The sequence below is a fragment of the Rhinichthys klamathensis genome, unplaced genomic scaffold (genome assembly GCF_029890125.1).
Source record: "Rhinichthys klamathensis goyatoka isolate OS25496 unplaced genomic scaffold, OSU_Roscu_1.1 h1tg000438l_1, whole genome shotgun sequence".
Classification (NCBI taxonomy): Eukaryota; Metazoa; Chordata; class Actinopteri; order Cypriniformes; family Leuciscidae; genus Rhinichthys; species Rhinichthys klamathensis.
The window spans coordinates 749,541-767,158 of NW_026606934.1; the positions used below are offsets into that span (position 1 = coordinate 749,541).

The 17,618-nt window shown below is 38.0% G+C and overlaps 1 protein-coding gene across 1 annotated transcript in view; it reads right to left on the bottom strand.

The window, feature by feature from the left end:
* LOC130071350 (zinc transporter ZIP11) overlaps positions 1-17,618 on the bottom strand; it is a 178,440-nt gene that overhangs the window by 143,425 nt on the left and 17,397 nt on the right. The window contains exon 4 of the mRNA XM_056236092.1: positions 9,594-9,752. Coding sequence (XP_056092067.1) covers positions 9,594-9,752 — 159 coding nt within the window. The remainder of the gene's footprint in view (positions 1-9,593; positions 9,753-17,618) is intronic.

Sequence of the window (17,618 nt, forward strand, 5' to 3'; positions counted from 1 at the left end):
CATCTGGAAACCCAATTTGCGCCATTTCATCAGATTTGTAAGGTAATCATTTATAATAAATCTACACCAACACATCAATATCTTTCTAAATATGCTAACTAGAGATGCACCGATATTACATTTCTCAGCCGATACCGATTATTTGGAATGATATCGGCCGATACCGATATTTAGTTTTTTCTTATGGACAAAAAAAATCTCGCCCAAATAATACTGCAAAACTATACAGGGAAACCTCTCATTTGGTATCCTATAATATTGGTTGCAAAGTCTGTGCATGAAATCCATTCTGGATGCTCCACTTGTTTGTTAACATTGTCAGGGTCTGAATCGGGTTTGAAATTGCCGCCATTATTTATATTTACACAAGAAAAGAGCTTGTGGTTATGGAGGAGCGGGACATTTCCCGAACACACACTAAGCGTTGCCAATAACAACACACTGGGCCAGCTAACCAATCACAGCACATTTCGTATTTCGGAAGGAGGGGCTTCATCGAAAACGGATCTAAACAACGCGTTCGGGACAGACTGGGGAGAGAGGAGCTGTAATAATGAAAAATATTTGGAAAATAATGTGTTTTTTTGAACAATCAAGCATGAAAGCATATATTAGCACACCCCAAAAACAAACTAAACTTTAAGTAAACATTTGAATTAATTGTTGTTTGGCCAAAATGAAACAAAGATTTGATCTGCTGTAAAGTGTAACAACAACAATCACCAGGCCGTTTGTTATAATACATAATGGACATAGGTTGATTGTTAATATTATGTATATTATTACATTGTGTATTTTAAGAGTGTTCAATAAAACCATACAATTAACTGCTTTTCATACTTTATTTGAACCAATTATTATTGCCTCATTGTTATTCTATGTATTTTAAGTCATTTTAAAGGCTATTGTTCGACTTAGGTCTATTTTTATTACCACAAATCAAATAAGATTACTCAATTAATTATCAAAATAATTGATTGATCACTCAATTACCAAAATAATCGTTAGTGTCAGTCCTAATCTTGATTAAACTTTTGCTGGTTATATGCAGCTTTAATAGAAAATGTCTAAAGCGTTTTAATAATACATGGTTCCTTTGTTGGTGTCCTAAACACATTGAGGAAAGATTACAATTGCGCTGTGGTTACATTTTTGACTACCTCAAAAAGTGTTTTGAGTGATCGGATCACAAAGCGTGTTGGACAGCTCAAATGTGCTCTGCATGTGTGGTCAGAAGTTAACACCAGGAATAAATAGGGTCCATGACTGAGACTAACTCGGCTGATGTGGACAACCATGACACCCAAATAAATCTATACCATAATGAAATGTCCCGTCTGAGAAATGGGAGACACCTCAAAACTGTGCAGAGAAGCTGATCCAAGTATGCAAAAGGACATTATAATATATTACCGGGAAACAACAAATCTTCATTACCCTTTTCGGCTGAGCGTCACTGTGGCATTTTCGAACACAGCTTATGACATAATGACTGACGACTGAAGGTTTTCCCCAGCTCTCCGTTCATTAAATATAGATTAGCTGAAGTGTTCAATGCCTCTGATAAATGACCAAACTCTGACTAAAACACAAAGAAGTAAAACTTCAAGGAACGACAAGGTGAAGTCTTATGCACAAGCGTATTAAAAATTCAAGCTCAGTTGCCGTGAAATACACACGATATACTCAGAATAAAAATATCAAAAATGTGCGCATTTAAAACAACTGTTGCAGTGACTCAATAAAACTCCTACACAGTTCTTACTGTGATTACAATGCATCTGATCAGAACAAATAACTTGCTAAACAAACCATTTGTTTGTAAATCAAAGGCTCAGTTTCATACGTAATAAACACATTCCCTTTAAATAACAAAATAAACAACTTAAAATGACCACGGTGAGAAAACAGCCGTTCAGAAAGCATCTGATCATAGCGATGTGGATGTTTGCACAAACTCTTCAATTCGGCACTCCAGTCATGTCACGTTTATTTATATAACCCTTTATACAATAGATTATATAAAAGCAAGCAGCTTTACAGTATTAAAAAAAATTTTTTTAAAGTGTCACTGTCGCTTTCAATTACAATTACACTCTAAACAATGCTGGGTTGTTTTAACCCAAATTTGGGTCAAATATGGACCAACCCAAATGTTGGGTTAAAAATGTAATTTAAAATTTTAACCCAACTTCAACTTTCACTTTCAACTGTACATTTTTTTATTACATTTTTAACCCAACATTTGGGTTTGTCCATATTTGACCCAAATTTGGGTTGAAACAACCCAGCATTTCATTTTCTACTATAAAGCATCTCCAGTGTGTTCATGTTTTTAGGAAGTCTGATTTCGAGGGACTGAACAGGAGTAACAAAGAAGGCGGAGCCTCAGAGCCACACCCACCTTTGACATCATCACCAAGGACCAATCGCAGTTTGAAGGCGTTTACCAGCTTGAGTAAACAGTTCGCTTTAGCAAACTTCGTGTTGGCCTGATTTTGTTCAAAAAGACATCATACCAGTTCGTTCTTTGATTTCGCTTGAAGTATATTGGGGGCTTAAAGCACGTAACAAGCGGAAAATGACAGAGGATGAGTGTAATGTTGGGTTTGATGACAATGGGGGGGGGAACTGAAGCAGATTTTGCTAAAATTGCATGCTCAAAGTACAAAGCAGCAAAAATGATTTCTAAACAGTTTGAAAATCAATGTTTTTTTTGCTCATTTTTATCATGGTTAGGATGCTTGACTGTAACATGTGCTCTCAAGGCTTGTCGTTTTAATGAAAAGATCTAGTATGTGACCTAAAAGGTGCAGCAGTGGGAAATATCCAGCACTGAAAGCCGCTGCTTACGTCTCTTCTAACCAGTGTCTGGTTCCTACTGTGTGTTATTGAGCTGGACAGATGCCAGACAGGGTCAGATAAAGATATCACAACACTGAAGACATCAAGACATGGACTGAAGGGATTCTCTACCTCACACAAAGATCCTTATCCAAGACGGATAAATGAATAAAAGGATGTCATTACAGTATGCCCCTATAAAATGTGTTTGTGTTTTTCTCCAAATTCTATTTTTTTTTCTTTCTAGATTTAATTTTAACAACAAATTTTTGGACATATGAATTTAAAAAAAAAAAAGTATTTCGTTTTATACGTTTTTTTTATATATATATATTTTTTGCATTCCATTTTAAAGGTTAAATTTACTTTAATTTTAGTAATCAAAAAGCATGTCTAATTCATTGAAATCAAGAAACATAAATAATTTAGCAAAAAAGTATAATAAGTTTTGGGCCTATCTATGAAATCTATTTTATTTTTTTCCCTAATTCAGTTTAAGGGTTAAATTAAATGTCAATAATCAAAAAAGTCTAATCAATTCATAAAACTTTAAGTTTAATAGTTAATTAAAATTTCTATAGTAAAATGTTTTATTTTTTCTGGATTTATAATTGAATGCAAATGTATTATCAAAAATGGTGGTTATCAAATGAAAGCATAAAATATATATTTTTTTAAATTGTTAATTTAAATCAAAAGAAAATGTGGCAAACGAAGCGCTGCAAAATAGGTTACTGGTAAAATTAAAACATGGATGAAATTTTTTGATATTCCTTAAAACAAAAATAAACTTTAATAATTGCATTATTACTATTATTATTGCTACTACTATTATTTTAAAAGTATTATTACTTTGAGAAGTACATTGTAGTGTACAATAGTAATGTATTAGTCACAACTCTGAAGATTCCAGGATTCCGTGACATTCCACATTCCATCAGTAAATTCCATTTTTATGACTGTCCACATTTTCATAGGCCCCTGTCAGGGAAACCATAGGGCCCTATTACAGAAAGGATATGTATGAGCAATGAGATCAAGTGTGTGTGAGCAGTAAAGCTATGCAGACTACCAAGATGAGGACTCAGGGGTTGCAATTTGAGGATGTTGTATTCTCCAGTCTGCTCTCTCTTTGATGCAGTCAGATGAAAGCATTTTAATTGCACATCTGTGAGCAGGAGTGAAATAGCAGACACAACAAACAGGATAATTCATTCCGGTCACATATATTGGGATGCATATTATCAACAACAAAAAGAACAGATCTCTCTCTCTGTAAACAAGTTTGTTTTTGGATATTTGCTTTCAGCAGGTAAATCAAGAAAATGCCTTATTTATTGTACTGGCCATAAAGTGTGTGTGTGTGTGTGTGTGTGTGTGTGTGTGTGTGTGTGTGTGTGTGTGTGTGTGTGTGTGTGTGTGTGTGTGTGTGTGTGTGTGTGTGTGTGTGTGTGTGTGTGTGTGTGTGTGTGTGTGTTTGTGTGTGTGTAAAAGCATATATTTTATAAAATTTTAAGGAAAATAAAATTCTAAATGTGATGTATGTGATTGTATTTATGGTGTTCTGTTGTGCTCCGTCTCTGGGTGGTCATTTTCAAACAAACAAACAAACAAAATTTCCCCCAGCCTTATGGATTAATAATAAAAATACATGCCTACCCTCCATCATACGACATAAGAGAGAAATCAAATAAACGGTGTGTATTCTGGGAGAGCCATTAAAAGTGTTGCTCTGACAGCTATAAAATGCAGAAACTGAGCGGCGTCCTGACCAGCATCTACACAGCACGCCGGCAGCAAATGAAGCGAAAAAATAATACACTAATTTGCATTATTATGGGACCCGTGAGGCCGACAAGAGAAAATAGCCTCTGAGACGCTAATGAGGAAAGATAAGGGCAGGTTAACATGGGGTAATGAGATACAGCATGTGCCATCCCTTCAGTTGATACCCAGACCTAACACTTATCATTCAAACTTCACCTTTTGACTGCAGTTGGGATCAAATCAACATGGAAGAAAAACAGGAAGAAAACAATGAAGAAAGAAGAAAGGAAAGGGGGGAAAGAGAGTGACAACATTAAAAATGGAGAAAGAAGAAGAAGAAGTACAAGGAGAGGAAGGGAAAACAGAAGAAGAAGATGATGATGAGAGGAAGAGGGAGGGAGTTAACAGGAAGAAGAAGAGAAAATGAAATAATAATAAGATGGCGATGGATGGAAGAAGAGAAAGGGGAACAATGGATGGAAACAGGAAGAGGAAAAAGTGAAGAGGAAGGAAGGAAGGAAGGAAGGAAGGAAGGAAGGAAGGAAGGAAGGAAGGAAGGAAGGAAGGAAGGAAGGAAGGAAGGAAGGAAGGAAGGAAGGAAGGAAGGAAGGAAGGAAGGAAGGAAGGAAGGAAGGAAGGAAGGAAGGAAGGAAGGAAGGAAGGAAGGAAGGAAGGAAGGAAGGAAGGAAGGAAGGAAGGAAGGAAAGAAAGAAAGAAAGAAGGAAGGAAGGAAGGAAGGAAGGAAGGAAGGAAGGAAGGAAGGAAGGAAGGAAGGAAGGAAGGAAGGAAGGAAGGAAGGAAGGAAGGAAGGAAGGAAGGAAGGAAGGAAGGATGGATGGATGGATGGATGGATGGATGGATGGATGGATGGATGGATGGATGGATGGATGGATGGATGGATGGATGGATGGATGGATGGATGGATGGATGGATGGATGGATGGAAGGAAGGAAGGAAGGATGGATGGATGGATGGATGGATGGATGGATGGATGGATGGATGGATGGATGGATGGATGGATGGATGGATGGATGGATGGATGGATGGAACAAGAAGATGAAGGAAGGGAATGAAAATGAGAAAATGAAATATAAAGGACGGAAGGAAGGAAGGAGGAAGGGAATGAAAATGAGGAAGGAAGGAAGGAAGGAAGGAAGGAAGGAAGGAAGGAAGGAAGGAAGGAAGGAAGGAAGGAAGGAAGGAAGGAAGGAAGGAAGGAAGGAAGGAAGGAAGGAAGGAAGGAAGGAAGGATGGATGGATGGATGGATGGATGGATGGATGGATGGATGGATGGATGGATGGATGGATGGATGGATGGATGGATGGATGGATGGATGGAACAAGAAGATGAAGGAAGGGAATGAAAATGAGAAAATGAAATATGGATGGATGGATGGATGGATGGATGGATGGATGGATGGAACAAGAAGATGAAGGAAGGGAATGAAAATGAGAAAAGGAAGGAAGGAGGAAAGGAAGGAGGTATGGACGAGACAAAAGAGGAAATCAAATCAACACTGTGTGGCATTAAAAAGGCTTGCGTGAAAGAAAGTCATGATCTCAGCACTTGGTTGAGATCACATCCAGGTTACTGGCATTCCTCACTTTCCTGAATCCCCGGAACGCAACAGCCCATACAGACATAAGACAGCAACACACAGATGGGGTTCTACTTTCTCTTAACCTCAGTAAACAACTACTCAAGACACCCAAGAGTTTTTGACACTGGTTTGATGTTCACATTGTTCCACCAGAGATTACAGCCAGTCCCGCTCTCAGAACAAAACCATTACACCATCTTACCCATAAAATATCTCAAATGCAAACTGCCAACATTGTCCATTGTAAATGGGCAACTAATCAGAGTAACAAAGTAGTAAGATTTGTCCATGTGTAACAAAGTCCACCCGGTTTGAGCTTTCCAGACACTCAATCCTGCGACAGCTTGGCCTTTAGACAGGTGTTCAATCACACAACCTGAGGACGAGGAGCAGGGCAACAATAGAGAACGTGGGAAATGGCGTTGTGTGTCGAGAGAGGATGAACGGCGTGTGATACGTGTCTTTGGACCGGAGCCATGGTAATTACTTCACTGGGGGTTGCTGGGTTGGCATCATCTCACGCTCTTTCGGTCGAAGTGTTTGCCAACAGTGCCAGTAAAAGTGACTACACCAGCTGTCCAAACACGAGGAGGGGGTTCGACCGGAGACCCTGCGCATGTATTTCAAACTGATTGCAATGTCTCTATATTCTACCAGCATTGTCCATGTGCTAAGAGCACCGCTTAAAGGAACAGTTCATCCTGAAACGAAAAGGATTTTCAAGCCAAATGATGGAAAAGCTCCATAAAAGTATTATAAAATTGATCCATATGACTTAATACTGTTCAATGTCTTAGTGTGAAGGAAAGACCAACATTTCGGTGAAAGACCTTGTACACCTAATGGTTGAAAGATAAGGGGGTGTCGTGTATCAGGATGATAATGCACTAATACACACAGCAAGACTTGTGACAGAATGGTTTGATGAACATGGAAGTGAAGTTGATCTCCCAAGGCCTGCACAGTCACTAAATCTGAGTATTATTGAGCCATTTGGGGGTGTTTTGGAGAAGCGAGTCAGAAAACGTTTTCCTCCACCAGCATCACAAAGTGGCCTGGCCGCTGTTCGGATGGACGGATGGAACAGGAAGAGGAAAAAAGAGAAAATGACAAAGGAAGGAAGGAAGGAAGGAAGGAAGGAAGGAAGGAAGGAAGGAAGGAAGGAAGGAAGGAAGGAAGGAAGGAAGGAAGGAAGGAAGGAAGGAAGGAAGGAAGGAGGAGGGAGGGAAAGAAGGAAGGAAGGAGGGAGGGAAGGAGGGAGGGAAGGAAGGAGGGAAGGAAGGAAGGAAGGAGGGAAGGAAGGAGGGAAGGAAGGAGGGAAGGAAGGAAGGAAGGAAGGAAGGAAGGAAGGAAGGAAGGAAGGAAGGAAGGAAGGAAGGAAGGAAGGAAGGAAGGAAGGAAGGAAGGAAGGAGGAAAGGAGGGAAGGAAGGAAGGAAGGAGGGAGGGAGGGAGGGAGGGAGGGAGGAAGGAAGGAAGGAAGGAAGGAAGGAAGGAAGGAAGGAAGGAAGGAAGGAAGGAAGGAAGGAAGGAAGGAAGGAAGGAAGGAAGGAAGGAAGGAAGGAAGGAAGGAAGGAAGGAAGGAAGGAAGGAAGGAAGGATGGATGGATGGATGGATGGATGGATGGATGGATGGATGGATGGATGGATGGATGGATGGATGGATGGATGGATGGATGGATGGATGGATGGATGAAGAAGATGAAGAAAGGGAATGAAAATGAGAAAATGAAATATGGAGGAAGGAAGGAAGGAAGGAAGGAAGGAAGGAAGGATGGATGGATGGATGGATGGATGGATGGATGGAAGGATGGATGAATGGATGGATGGATGGATGGATGGATGCTAGAGGAAAAAAGAAAGACGAAAAAGGAAGGAAATCTCAAAGATGGAATAGAGGAAAAAGTGAAAAGGATGGTTGGATGGATGGAATAAAGGAAATGAACAGGAAGAGGAAAAAGCGAAGAGGAAGGAAGGAATCAAGGGAGGAAAGCCACCGGCATCATGATATCGTGACTCGGCTGCTGTTCTGGAAAGGAACGGCTCAGTCCCTCTGGCCGCTGAGCAGGACTCGCATCTGTCATTCCCAAGAACAACTAATTCTGTATCGGCCGTCTATGTGGTCTAAAACTCAAATCCATCACTGTTTACTGTCCTCTCGGGCTGGGTGGCCTGCGTTGTCATCCCGTAGACTCAAGCACTGATACACATTTATATATCAAATTAATTTGGGTTTGCCTCCCTCTTACTTACAGCAGCATCTCATTCAAAAAGGTGTAAAGAATTAAGGTCTTCGTTCAAAAGATTATTGTCTTTTAAACATCCCGAAAGTGCAAACAAATATGGGTAATGCCGGGGACACACTTAACAACTTAGTGTGTGTGTGTGTGTGTGTGTGTGTGTGTGTGTGTGTGTGTGTGTGTGTGTGTGTGTGTGTGTGTGTGTGTGTGTGTGTGTGTGTGCTATCACTTTAGTTTTTAAGGTTAGGGCCACCCGACAAGCTTGCTACTATTAGTTTTTCACACATGCTTAATGAAAAAGAAATTATGAAATTCTAGCTAGTTCTCATCCTCATGTCTCAACAACAGCAGGGGCTAATGGGTTCACGGATATATTAATAATGGAATAATATATGCTAGTGTGATAGCTACAAGCTGTTAACCTGTGAGCCAAGAGAGTTTAGATGACATCTACACATTAATAAAGAAAGATGCTTATGTTTCACCAGAGGCATTATATTTTTACAAGTCACAAGTTCACAACTGAAGCATATGTGCGGGGCAGTCAGTATGATGTCAAATTAACAATATCTTATGTTTAGCTGTCACAATCAATATATATATATATATATATATATATATATATAAATAAGTGATCAGATTCCTAAATGCTGTGCAGCTTCTCAATTACCTGCGCTTATCATTTTCATTAATATAGTTCTCAGCAGTCAATACTACAGCTTTAAACACCACATCCATGTTATGACTTACTGTACAAATACTGATTAGGGTATTAAACAAAATAAATAAATCCTAACATAAATTGATTAAACAGGTTCAAATGCACCTAAAGATGAAATTTTCTAGATTTAAACGTTTTACACTAAACAACATGTAAGAATGAAATCAAATGTATCAATATACCAATTTATATATTAGTAATAAGCAATGTTCACTTGTATACATACTGAACAAAAACATTTAAATTCAGGCAACCTGGTTTCTGTGAACAATTTATGTGAAAAGTAATCAAAATTGTTGCTTATAACCGATTCTCAGATTTGTTATAAATGAAGGTGACTTGACCTAACCTAGTAATATTATTGTTTCTACCGTATATTGGAACGGATTACACCAGAGAAGTGGTGTGCAAATAAAACTCACCAGAACAGGCATCATCAGGTCTGCAATGTACACAAACAGAGCTCCGAGTGTGAAACCCACAGCAACGGGGATGAACGCAAAGTCCCCATATTTCCCAGATTCCTCGGCCATCTCAATAGCAGGAGCCAGCAGGGACCAATAGGAGGCCGCCAGCATGACCTGAGGACCGAGAGACACGGTTAACCACAACACATTTCACTCTTACACACCAAAACACAACAATTACACTCTTAAAAATAAAAGAACAATGAACCTTTATTTAGATTTGATTCGAAAAATCTAAATAACCCTTTTTTCCACTATAAAGAATCTTTTATGGAATGGATGTTAAAGGGAGAGTTCACCTAAAAATGAAAATGCTGTCAGTAATTACTCTCCCTCATGTTGTTCAACCCCGTAAGACTTTCGTTCATCTTCAGAACACAAATTAAGATATTTTTGATTAAATCTGAGAGCTGTCTCACTCCTCCATAGGCTTCTATCGTAATTGAAACGTGCGGCCAGGAAAAGTTATTAAAGACATTGTTATGTGTTTGTCAGGTTAAAAAATGTTTTTTGATATATTAAATAAGGGTTAGATGTCTGAGTGAAAATGTAATTATCATTAAAATTATTACTGTAATTGCCCTACAGTAAGCTTTATAGCCATTTCTGTCAAGATCATATTTTTAAAACACAGCTGAGCTGTGACGTCAGAAGAGGGAGACGTGCCAAAAAAGTTCTATTCAAGTATGGAGAGTTTTGAGTCTAAGGAGATCCAAAATCCCCCTCAAACCTACGATGGCCCACACTGTCATACAATTTTGAGCCTCGCAGGCGTGAGACAGATGAGGAGCCAAACAGAAATTTAGATAATTCCTATCGAAGAAACATAAATATCTGGTGTGAAGAGAAACAGTGGAGAGTTGGGCAGGTAGGCATAACTTAGAGGTGGAACGGTACATGTATTCGTATTGAACCGAAACGGTACGGGCGTCACGGTTCGGTGCATGAATATAACCGAGTATAAAAATAAATAAAACTCGCGTGCAAATTAATTAATGCGGAACTACTGTGATAGGCGGGTTATTTAGGGACACATAATCTGTAGCTCCGCCTTAGCTCTGAAGCTCCGTGGACCATGGCTAACGTTATATTGAACAGGCTGCGATGTCAAGATTGCAATGCTGGAATATGTTGGTGTGTGTGTGTGTGTGTGTGTGTGTGAAGCAGCACTGAAGTGGAGAGAGAGAGAAAGAGACGCGGGCGCGATCGAACAGTGGAACATAAAAACTGGAAGAAATGTGCGCTGCAAATGACCGAAGTCTTGGATACCGAAGCAGCACTGAAGTCAGAGCGTTTGGTCCGAACAAAGTTGACCCAGGCACGAAACACAGACCTGCTTTTTGGGAAAAAGTGGACTCTGTGACCGGTTTTAACGGTGTTTTTGCACGCAGCACAAACTCAGTAATTCACCATCGTGAAAATACGCCTGCGTATACCTAACTAAATACCTAACTTTAATAGCTAACTAAATAAATAAATGTCCTAATCACTAATTATCTCACTCTATCACTCGTACAATTATCAACACAGCTCACAAACTCACTCTCTCAGCGACCTGGGGAGACGTTTCCCTCTTATGACGTCAAGCGATCCGTTTGGGCGGAGGAGCAGTTTTAAGTGAGTACTGAAAATAACGAACTTTTTCATCTTATTAGCCTTTAGGTATCGAAAATCATACAAAACAATACAACAACTTGTAAAACGTGCATTTCCCCTAACTATTTTGCGTTAATCATAATTACAAATTTAACCTGACATACGCACTTTAAGTTTATAAAGCGACGAGAAAAAACAAAAAAAAAACGACTACCGTAAAACATCAAATAATAGCCGAGTCCCAAATAGACGCCTGTCTCTTTTACACGGCTGGTGTGGCTGCAGGTTTGGATAAATAAAGGCCGGTCTCAAATAGAGGCGGGGTCTGTTTTTTAGTTTCGGGTTGTATTTAATCTTCTAAAACCCGTCAGATTGTCTGCTTTTTGGCGGTCGCCAAAACAAATTTGTGTCCCGCCAAACTAAAGCCTTTTTTGATCGGTGAGTGATGTAGAATGACTGCGCTTGACAGGCCGCAAACAAGCAGGGAGAGCGTCCCGGCCGCGCGTCTTCAAACAACACGAGCGCATATTAATCAAAATCAATTGACACGGTAGTAAAAGGTCGGAAGACCGCAGTTTCACGTGGAGCATTTGGAGATTAGAGACTCTAGGAACAAAATCTCAATGAACAACATCTCAACACTAAATTATAAAGGCCTGTCTCATATAGTCGCCTGTCTCAAATACAAGTTGGTGCAGTTTGACGATTTGGGAAAATAAAAGCCCGGGCTTTTATTTTCTTCAATACCGTAAGTTTTACGGTATTCAACTATTAATTTTCTTCTGTGTGGGCCTCGAGTGAGTTCACGTAGTGTAACAGCGCAGCGCTTCTGTGTTGTACGTCACACGTAGGCTCACTATTTCAGTTCTGACGTAGCGTCTTACGGGGTTGAACAACATGAGGGAGAGTAATTACTGACAGATTTTTCATTTTGGGGTGAACTAACCCTTTAAAGGTTTGTCCTGGAACCATCAATACCAATTAAAGGGGTGGTATAATGCCCTTTTCACAAGATGTAAAATAAGTCTCTGATGTCCCCAGAGTGTGTGTGTGTTAAGTTTTAGCTCTAAATACCCCACAGATATTCTTATATAGCATGTTAAAATTGTCACTTTTTGAGGGCGAGCAAAAACGCACCGTTTTTGCGTCTGTCTCTTTAAATGTAAATGAGCTGCTCCTCCCGGCACAGGGGGCGGAGCTACAACCGTTTGTGTCCTTTTACCTCACACACACATGCACTGACAATGTCAATGTTTATGTTCAAACCGGAGTCAGACAATAATGGAGAGACTCAAGAAGAAGTGACACAACATGTAGAAGCAACAGGACATTTCTGAATGTTGATTTGATGAATTTAGGTAGCTTATGTGTAGTTATCTTCTAGTCATTGATTAGCATATTCGGCCATGATAATCTATGAATCGCATTCCCGGGGGAGGGGTTTATGTAAATTTTAGGGTTGGTGATGTCACTAACCCGTGAGGAAGCTCGTGTAGTTCCTACCAGCCGTTTGTTGTAGTCCTTAAACTATTTCTAAGCAAATATCTCCCTTTGCTTTGAACTTTGAGTGTTGTAACTTTGCAGATGTTGTTTATGCTCAAACAGCAACATTACACACTAACTAAAATTAAAAAAGTGAAATCATAATCAACCACCCCTTTAAGAACCTTTATTTTTGTTCACTGTCATGTGCAAAACACAGCTAGTTTAACCCTATACAAAGCCTACTGTATCATATTTGATTCGCAAATTTCTAGGGCCTCTAACATGATCAAAAGTTTGCTGATAGACCTGTCGCACACAATCTACTGCAGTCCTTCTGTCGTCTGATTGATAGTTTAGACTTTTTAGTATGTAAAAGGTCTTTGGGTGTAAATGTAAAAAAAAAAAAAAAACAGTACCTTTTATATAGTTAATAATATTTCAAGATTACCACTTACTGGACTGAAGCAACTCGGTTTACTTGATTATCAATACCTAATTTTTTAGAAAAAGCATGTTCAAATGTGAGTCTCAAATATGATCATCAGGCTTTTGGGGAAGGTTTATTTATTCATCACTGTATTGCATTGCATTATATGTTTTAAAACTACAGAGCTTTGATCATAAACTAAGCATTTAAATATCATCTTAAGACATTATTGGCAGATATTGATATTTATATGCATTTTATGCAAGTATCTGCTATACTGTTATAAATATCTCATTGATTTACATTACAAGCATCAGAATTTATTTTTGTCCATGCAAATATCCACTCTTTTTTTTTTCTCCACATTCTTACCATTTCATACGATACGAGCCATAAAAGGCTGATGCATTGAATATGATATAAAACATGCATGCAAACTTTTTCATCTGAAGTTACAATAAACTGTTCCATTTAAAATAAAAGATACGTCAGGCTTTACAGGGTTAAATTGGATTTTCCAGAGGGGATACTTATTGTTCACAAATGTGTCTTAATATTGTCAGTATCATCCTCACGCTAATGATAAGCTAAAACAAGCCTTTGTTGGATATGGAGAAGAGCAGATCAGTGATCAGAGAGGAGAAGATGCAGCATTATGAAGCTTATGTCTGACAGGGAAGTAAAACTCTTCTTCAAAGAGACCGAATGAATATTAGATGAGAGGAAAAGGCATGGGGGGGGGGGGGCTTTATCATCTGCAATAGAACACTGAAGAAATTAATGTGCGAGATCTATTTTTCAGTCCTTTTGAACTTTTTGCAATTCAATTTCAATTTGGATTTTTTTTTTGATTAATCACTTCAGATGATCATTTCTGATTTGTAAATGTGCCAGAGAACTGGAATATAGCACACTGCTTAAGTATGCAACAACAAACATTTCTGAAGTTATGTTTACTACTCGAATACTGTTTAGTTGGGGCAATATTATTGATCTGCCTGCATTAACACCATTACATGAGAACTGAGCTGGACGATGACATCACTTTTCTCCAAAATGATAATTAACTAAATTAATATTTTTTTTACAACAGAAATTAACCATCTTACTTGGTATTTTTTTGACTATTTTCTTCCGGTTCTGCTGTACATCTTTGTTGCATTATTTTCCAGTAAAGCTGCTTTAAAACAATCCGTTTTGTAAAAAGCGCTTTATAAATAAATAAAGGCAACTTGCCTTCAAAAAGGTGACTTGAAATAAAAAAGATCATATTTATGCTCATATGTTACTGAGACACAAAAGATAGTTGAGTTATGATGTTTTCTAATTGTATGCTTTTATTTTGTGGTCTGACAATAAAATCAGCTTAAAACACGTTCGATACAGTATGCAAATCTTCCAAACTACAGTTTGCATAAGAAGAGTTTTTAATTATTCATGATTGGAAAGTGTGGTACAAAACCCTCAAGCAGAAAAGAGCAAGTTCAAAATCACGATTTTTTTTTTCTATGCTGTTCAACACTTTTGGCCAAAACATGATCAAAGACTTGTTCATTCATCCTGTAGGCACCCTGGTGATGATATCAGGACCTGAAGGAAGACACCAGCGCTGTGTCTTACTCAGAGAGGTGATATATTATTTCACACACACACACAGAATCACAAGGAAACATTGACAAGGTCCTTTCACACTGGACGTGATTTTGACGCACGAATAATTCGCGCGATAGTTTTATTTTTTGATCAGCTGTTTGTGAGTGCTTCCACACCGAACGCGAATGTGCTGCGGCGAAAAAACGACTTTTATTTTTTCCGCTTCGATGTTGATGTTTTTTACTTTTGCGGCGACAGAAAGGCTTCAGCCAATCACATACAAGGAAACAAAGGTGAAGCTTGTTGACGCTTTGGCCGCTCTGACGTAGCAGCGTTATGTGCGAGAGAAGAGAAGTGTCACAACATGAAATGTAAACTAAAAACAAGCAATACATTGAAATTAGAAACCTTTTATAATGACAGCATTTTTATATTGCCTATTCTGCATCTCAACACACGCATACCCATCATTTATGACATGATGACCTTGTTTCTTACCAGCAAAAGAACGAGGCATGGGATAAAATAGCTGGGATAGTTGGTGTCTCCGGCGAGTTGATGAAGTGCGTGCTGATGATGATTTATAATATTTTTGACTATGGGAGGGAAATAATTGATTTTGAAAATTTTCAACATTCATGGTTGTGTGTTTCATATTATTTTTGCATGCATGTATAGGCCACACACCAGAGCATGTGAGTAAATAAGGCAGAGCTGGGTGACGCTTAAATAGGCCTATAAGTTAAAAAACTCAAACATATACGTTTAATTTAGCCTATAGGCTACGTTTAAATAATATAATGCTTTTTTTTTATTTAATCTAAGTTGATAGCTATATGAAAAGGGAACCGCATGAGATGAGTATAAGGATCATAAGATGCCCAATATATCGAAAACATTTGGAATGGGTCAGACATAATTTTGACCACTTATTAAGTTTAGTTTTGTAGAAAGCCTTTCTTTAAAGTGAATTTCGTTTTGTTTAAATTGTATCTTAATTTTAATCAATGTTTCATCAACAAATTGCCTGGATTAATAGGAATAAGAAGCAAATATAGTAGACAATAGGACACAGAGGCGCCGGCGCGTGAACTGGAGCGCGTCTCATACCGAAAACACTAGTTTATTAATAAACAATTCAAATGTTTAATGCATAATCCTTACTTTGGACGGTTCTTTGTGGCAAAGTTTTAGCTACTTTACAAGATTAGCATACTCCCCTTCAGACTCTCTGTTCTCTAAGATTGGGTGCACACAAAACCTTCTTTTCTGTCTTTTAAAGAAAACGAAAAGCTCGTCTTCACTGGATGATGATGATGGTGATGATGATGATGATGATGATGATGAAGTGCTCCGTGTTTTCTCAGCTGTCGGCGTGAAAGTTTTGGAATGTCTCTGAACGTCGCAAATTCGCGTCGCGGCTGATGTGAATGGTTTTGACGCGAACTATTCGCTTTTCCGTTTCGGTTTTTCGTTACGCATCCGGTGTGAAAGGGCCTTAACAATGTAAAACAAAGCAAACACACCTCGACACTTTTTCCTACACTGTGCTCTGATTGGTCGGCTGGATCAGTGTGTTCTGATTGGTCGAGCGCTTTGAGTGTGTTTGGGAAATGTCCCGCCCCTTACCATAACGGCCAGTTTAAACACACTACTAACTAACTCAACCAGGCCCCGCCCCTTTATTCTGCGTATGAATTATTTAAATGAGGAATATTGTGACGTGTTCGTTCAAGAAAACTGAAGACTACAATGGAGCCGTTTCAGGAGTTCAGAAACACTGACACTGATATAGAGAAGAACTGTATGACTTTGAAACTTTGCAAGCTTTTTCACGCTCAAACAGCAACATTACACACTGAAGAAAGATGAACATTGAAAAAAGCATATTAGGTCCACTTTAAAACATGATGAATAATTAAGAATGCTTTCCACCAGATAAAAAAAAAAGGAGAAGTGTGGCATTACAAATACATTGCATTTAAAAAAACGAAAAGTGACAGGTAATTCTTATTTGTAATGAAACTTCTTGTTCATAACAAACCCATCTGGGAAGCTCTGTACTACAATTAACATTTTTTTTAAATAAACAAAACAATAAAAATCATTCGGATTATCATTAATGGTTCATTAAGCTATCATCACAGTTCTGAAAAACAAAACATTAATAACTGCAGAAACCCTTTAGCACAACAGGATTAGTCTGACTTTAAGACAATCTGATTAGTGTTCAAATGTTTAAATTACATATTACACACTTACTTAAAGTACCAAACATCAATGTCTTACTGCATATTGTATTTGTACAGGTTTGCTGTACTTGTTTGTACAATTTGGGCAAAAATGTTTTGATTATATATAAATATGACTGTATAAAATAAGTCAAGTAACATTTATTTCTACAGCGCTTTATACAATACAGATTATACAAAAAGAAGCTTCTCAGTAATAAACAGGAAAAGTTTTATTGTTGTAGATTAAAATTCATAAAAAGTTATGAAACTGATTTAATTCAGCTATGAGAAGTGTCATTATTCAGCTCAATTTAGTGTTCAATAACAGTGTAAATGTTGTAAATAATAATAATAATTAACAAATTTAACAACATAAAAAACATTACTTTTGTAATATTACACTGTCAATAAAAAAAAATAATGGTATTTTTAAGAACATTTTACCGAGTTGTGATTTTAGTTTCATTTGGATTAATCGTGCAGCACTATAAAATACTACATTACTAGACTAATAGTCTAATATTAATAATAGTCTATTCTGTTAGGACAAGACAAAGAAAAAATTAAAAGCTAATAAAAATTCCTACATAAAAGGTAAAGCATTCAAACAAGCTAATGGAAAGCTGTCTGTCTCTGGAAATTACA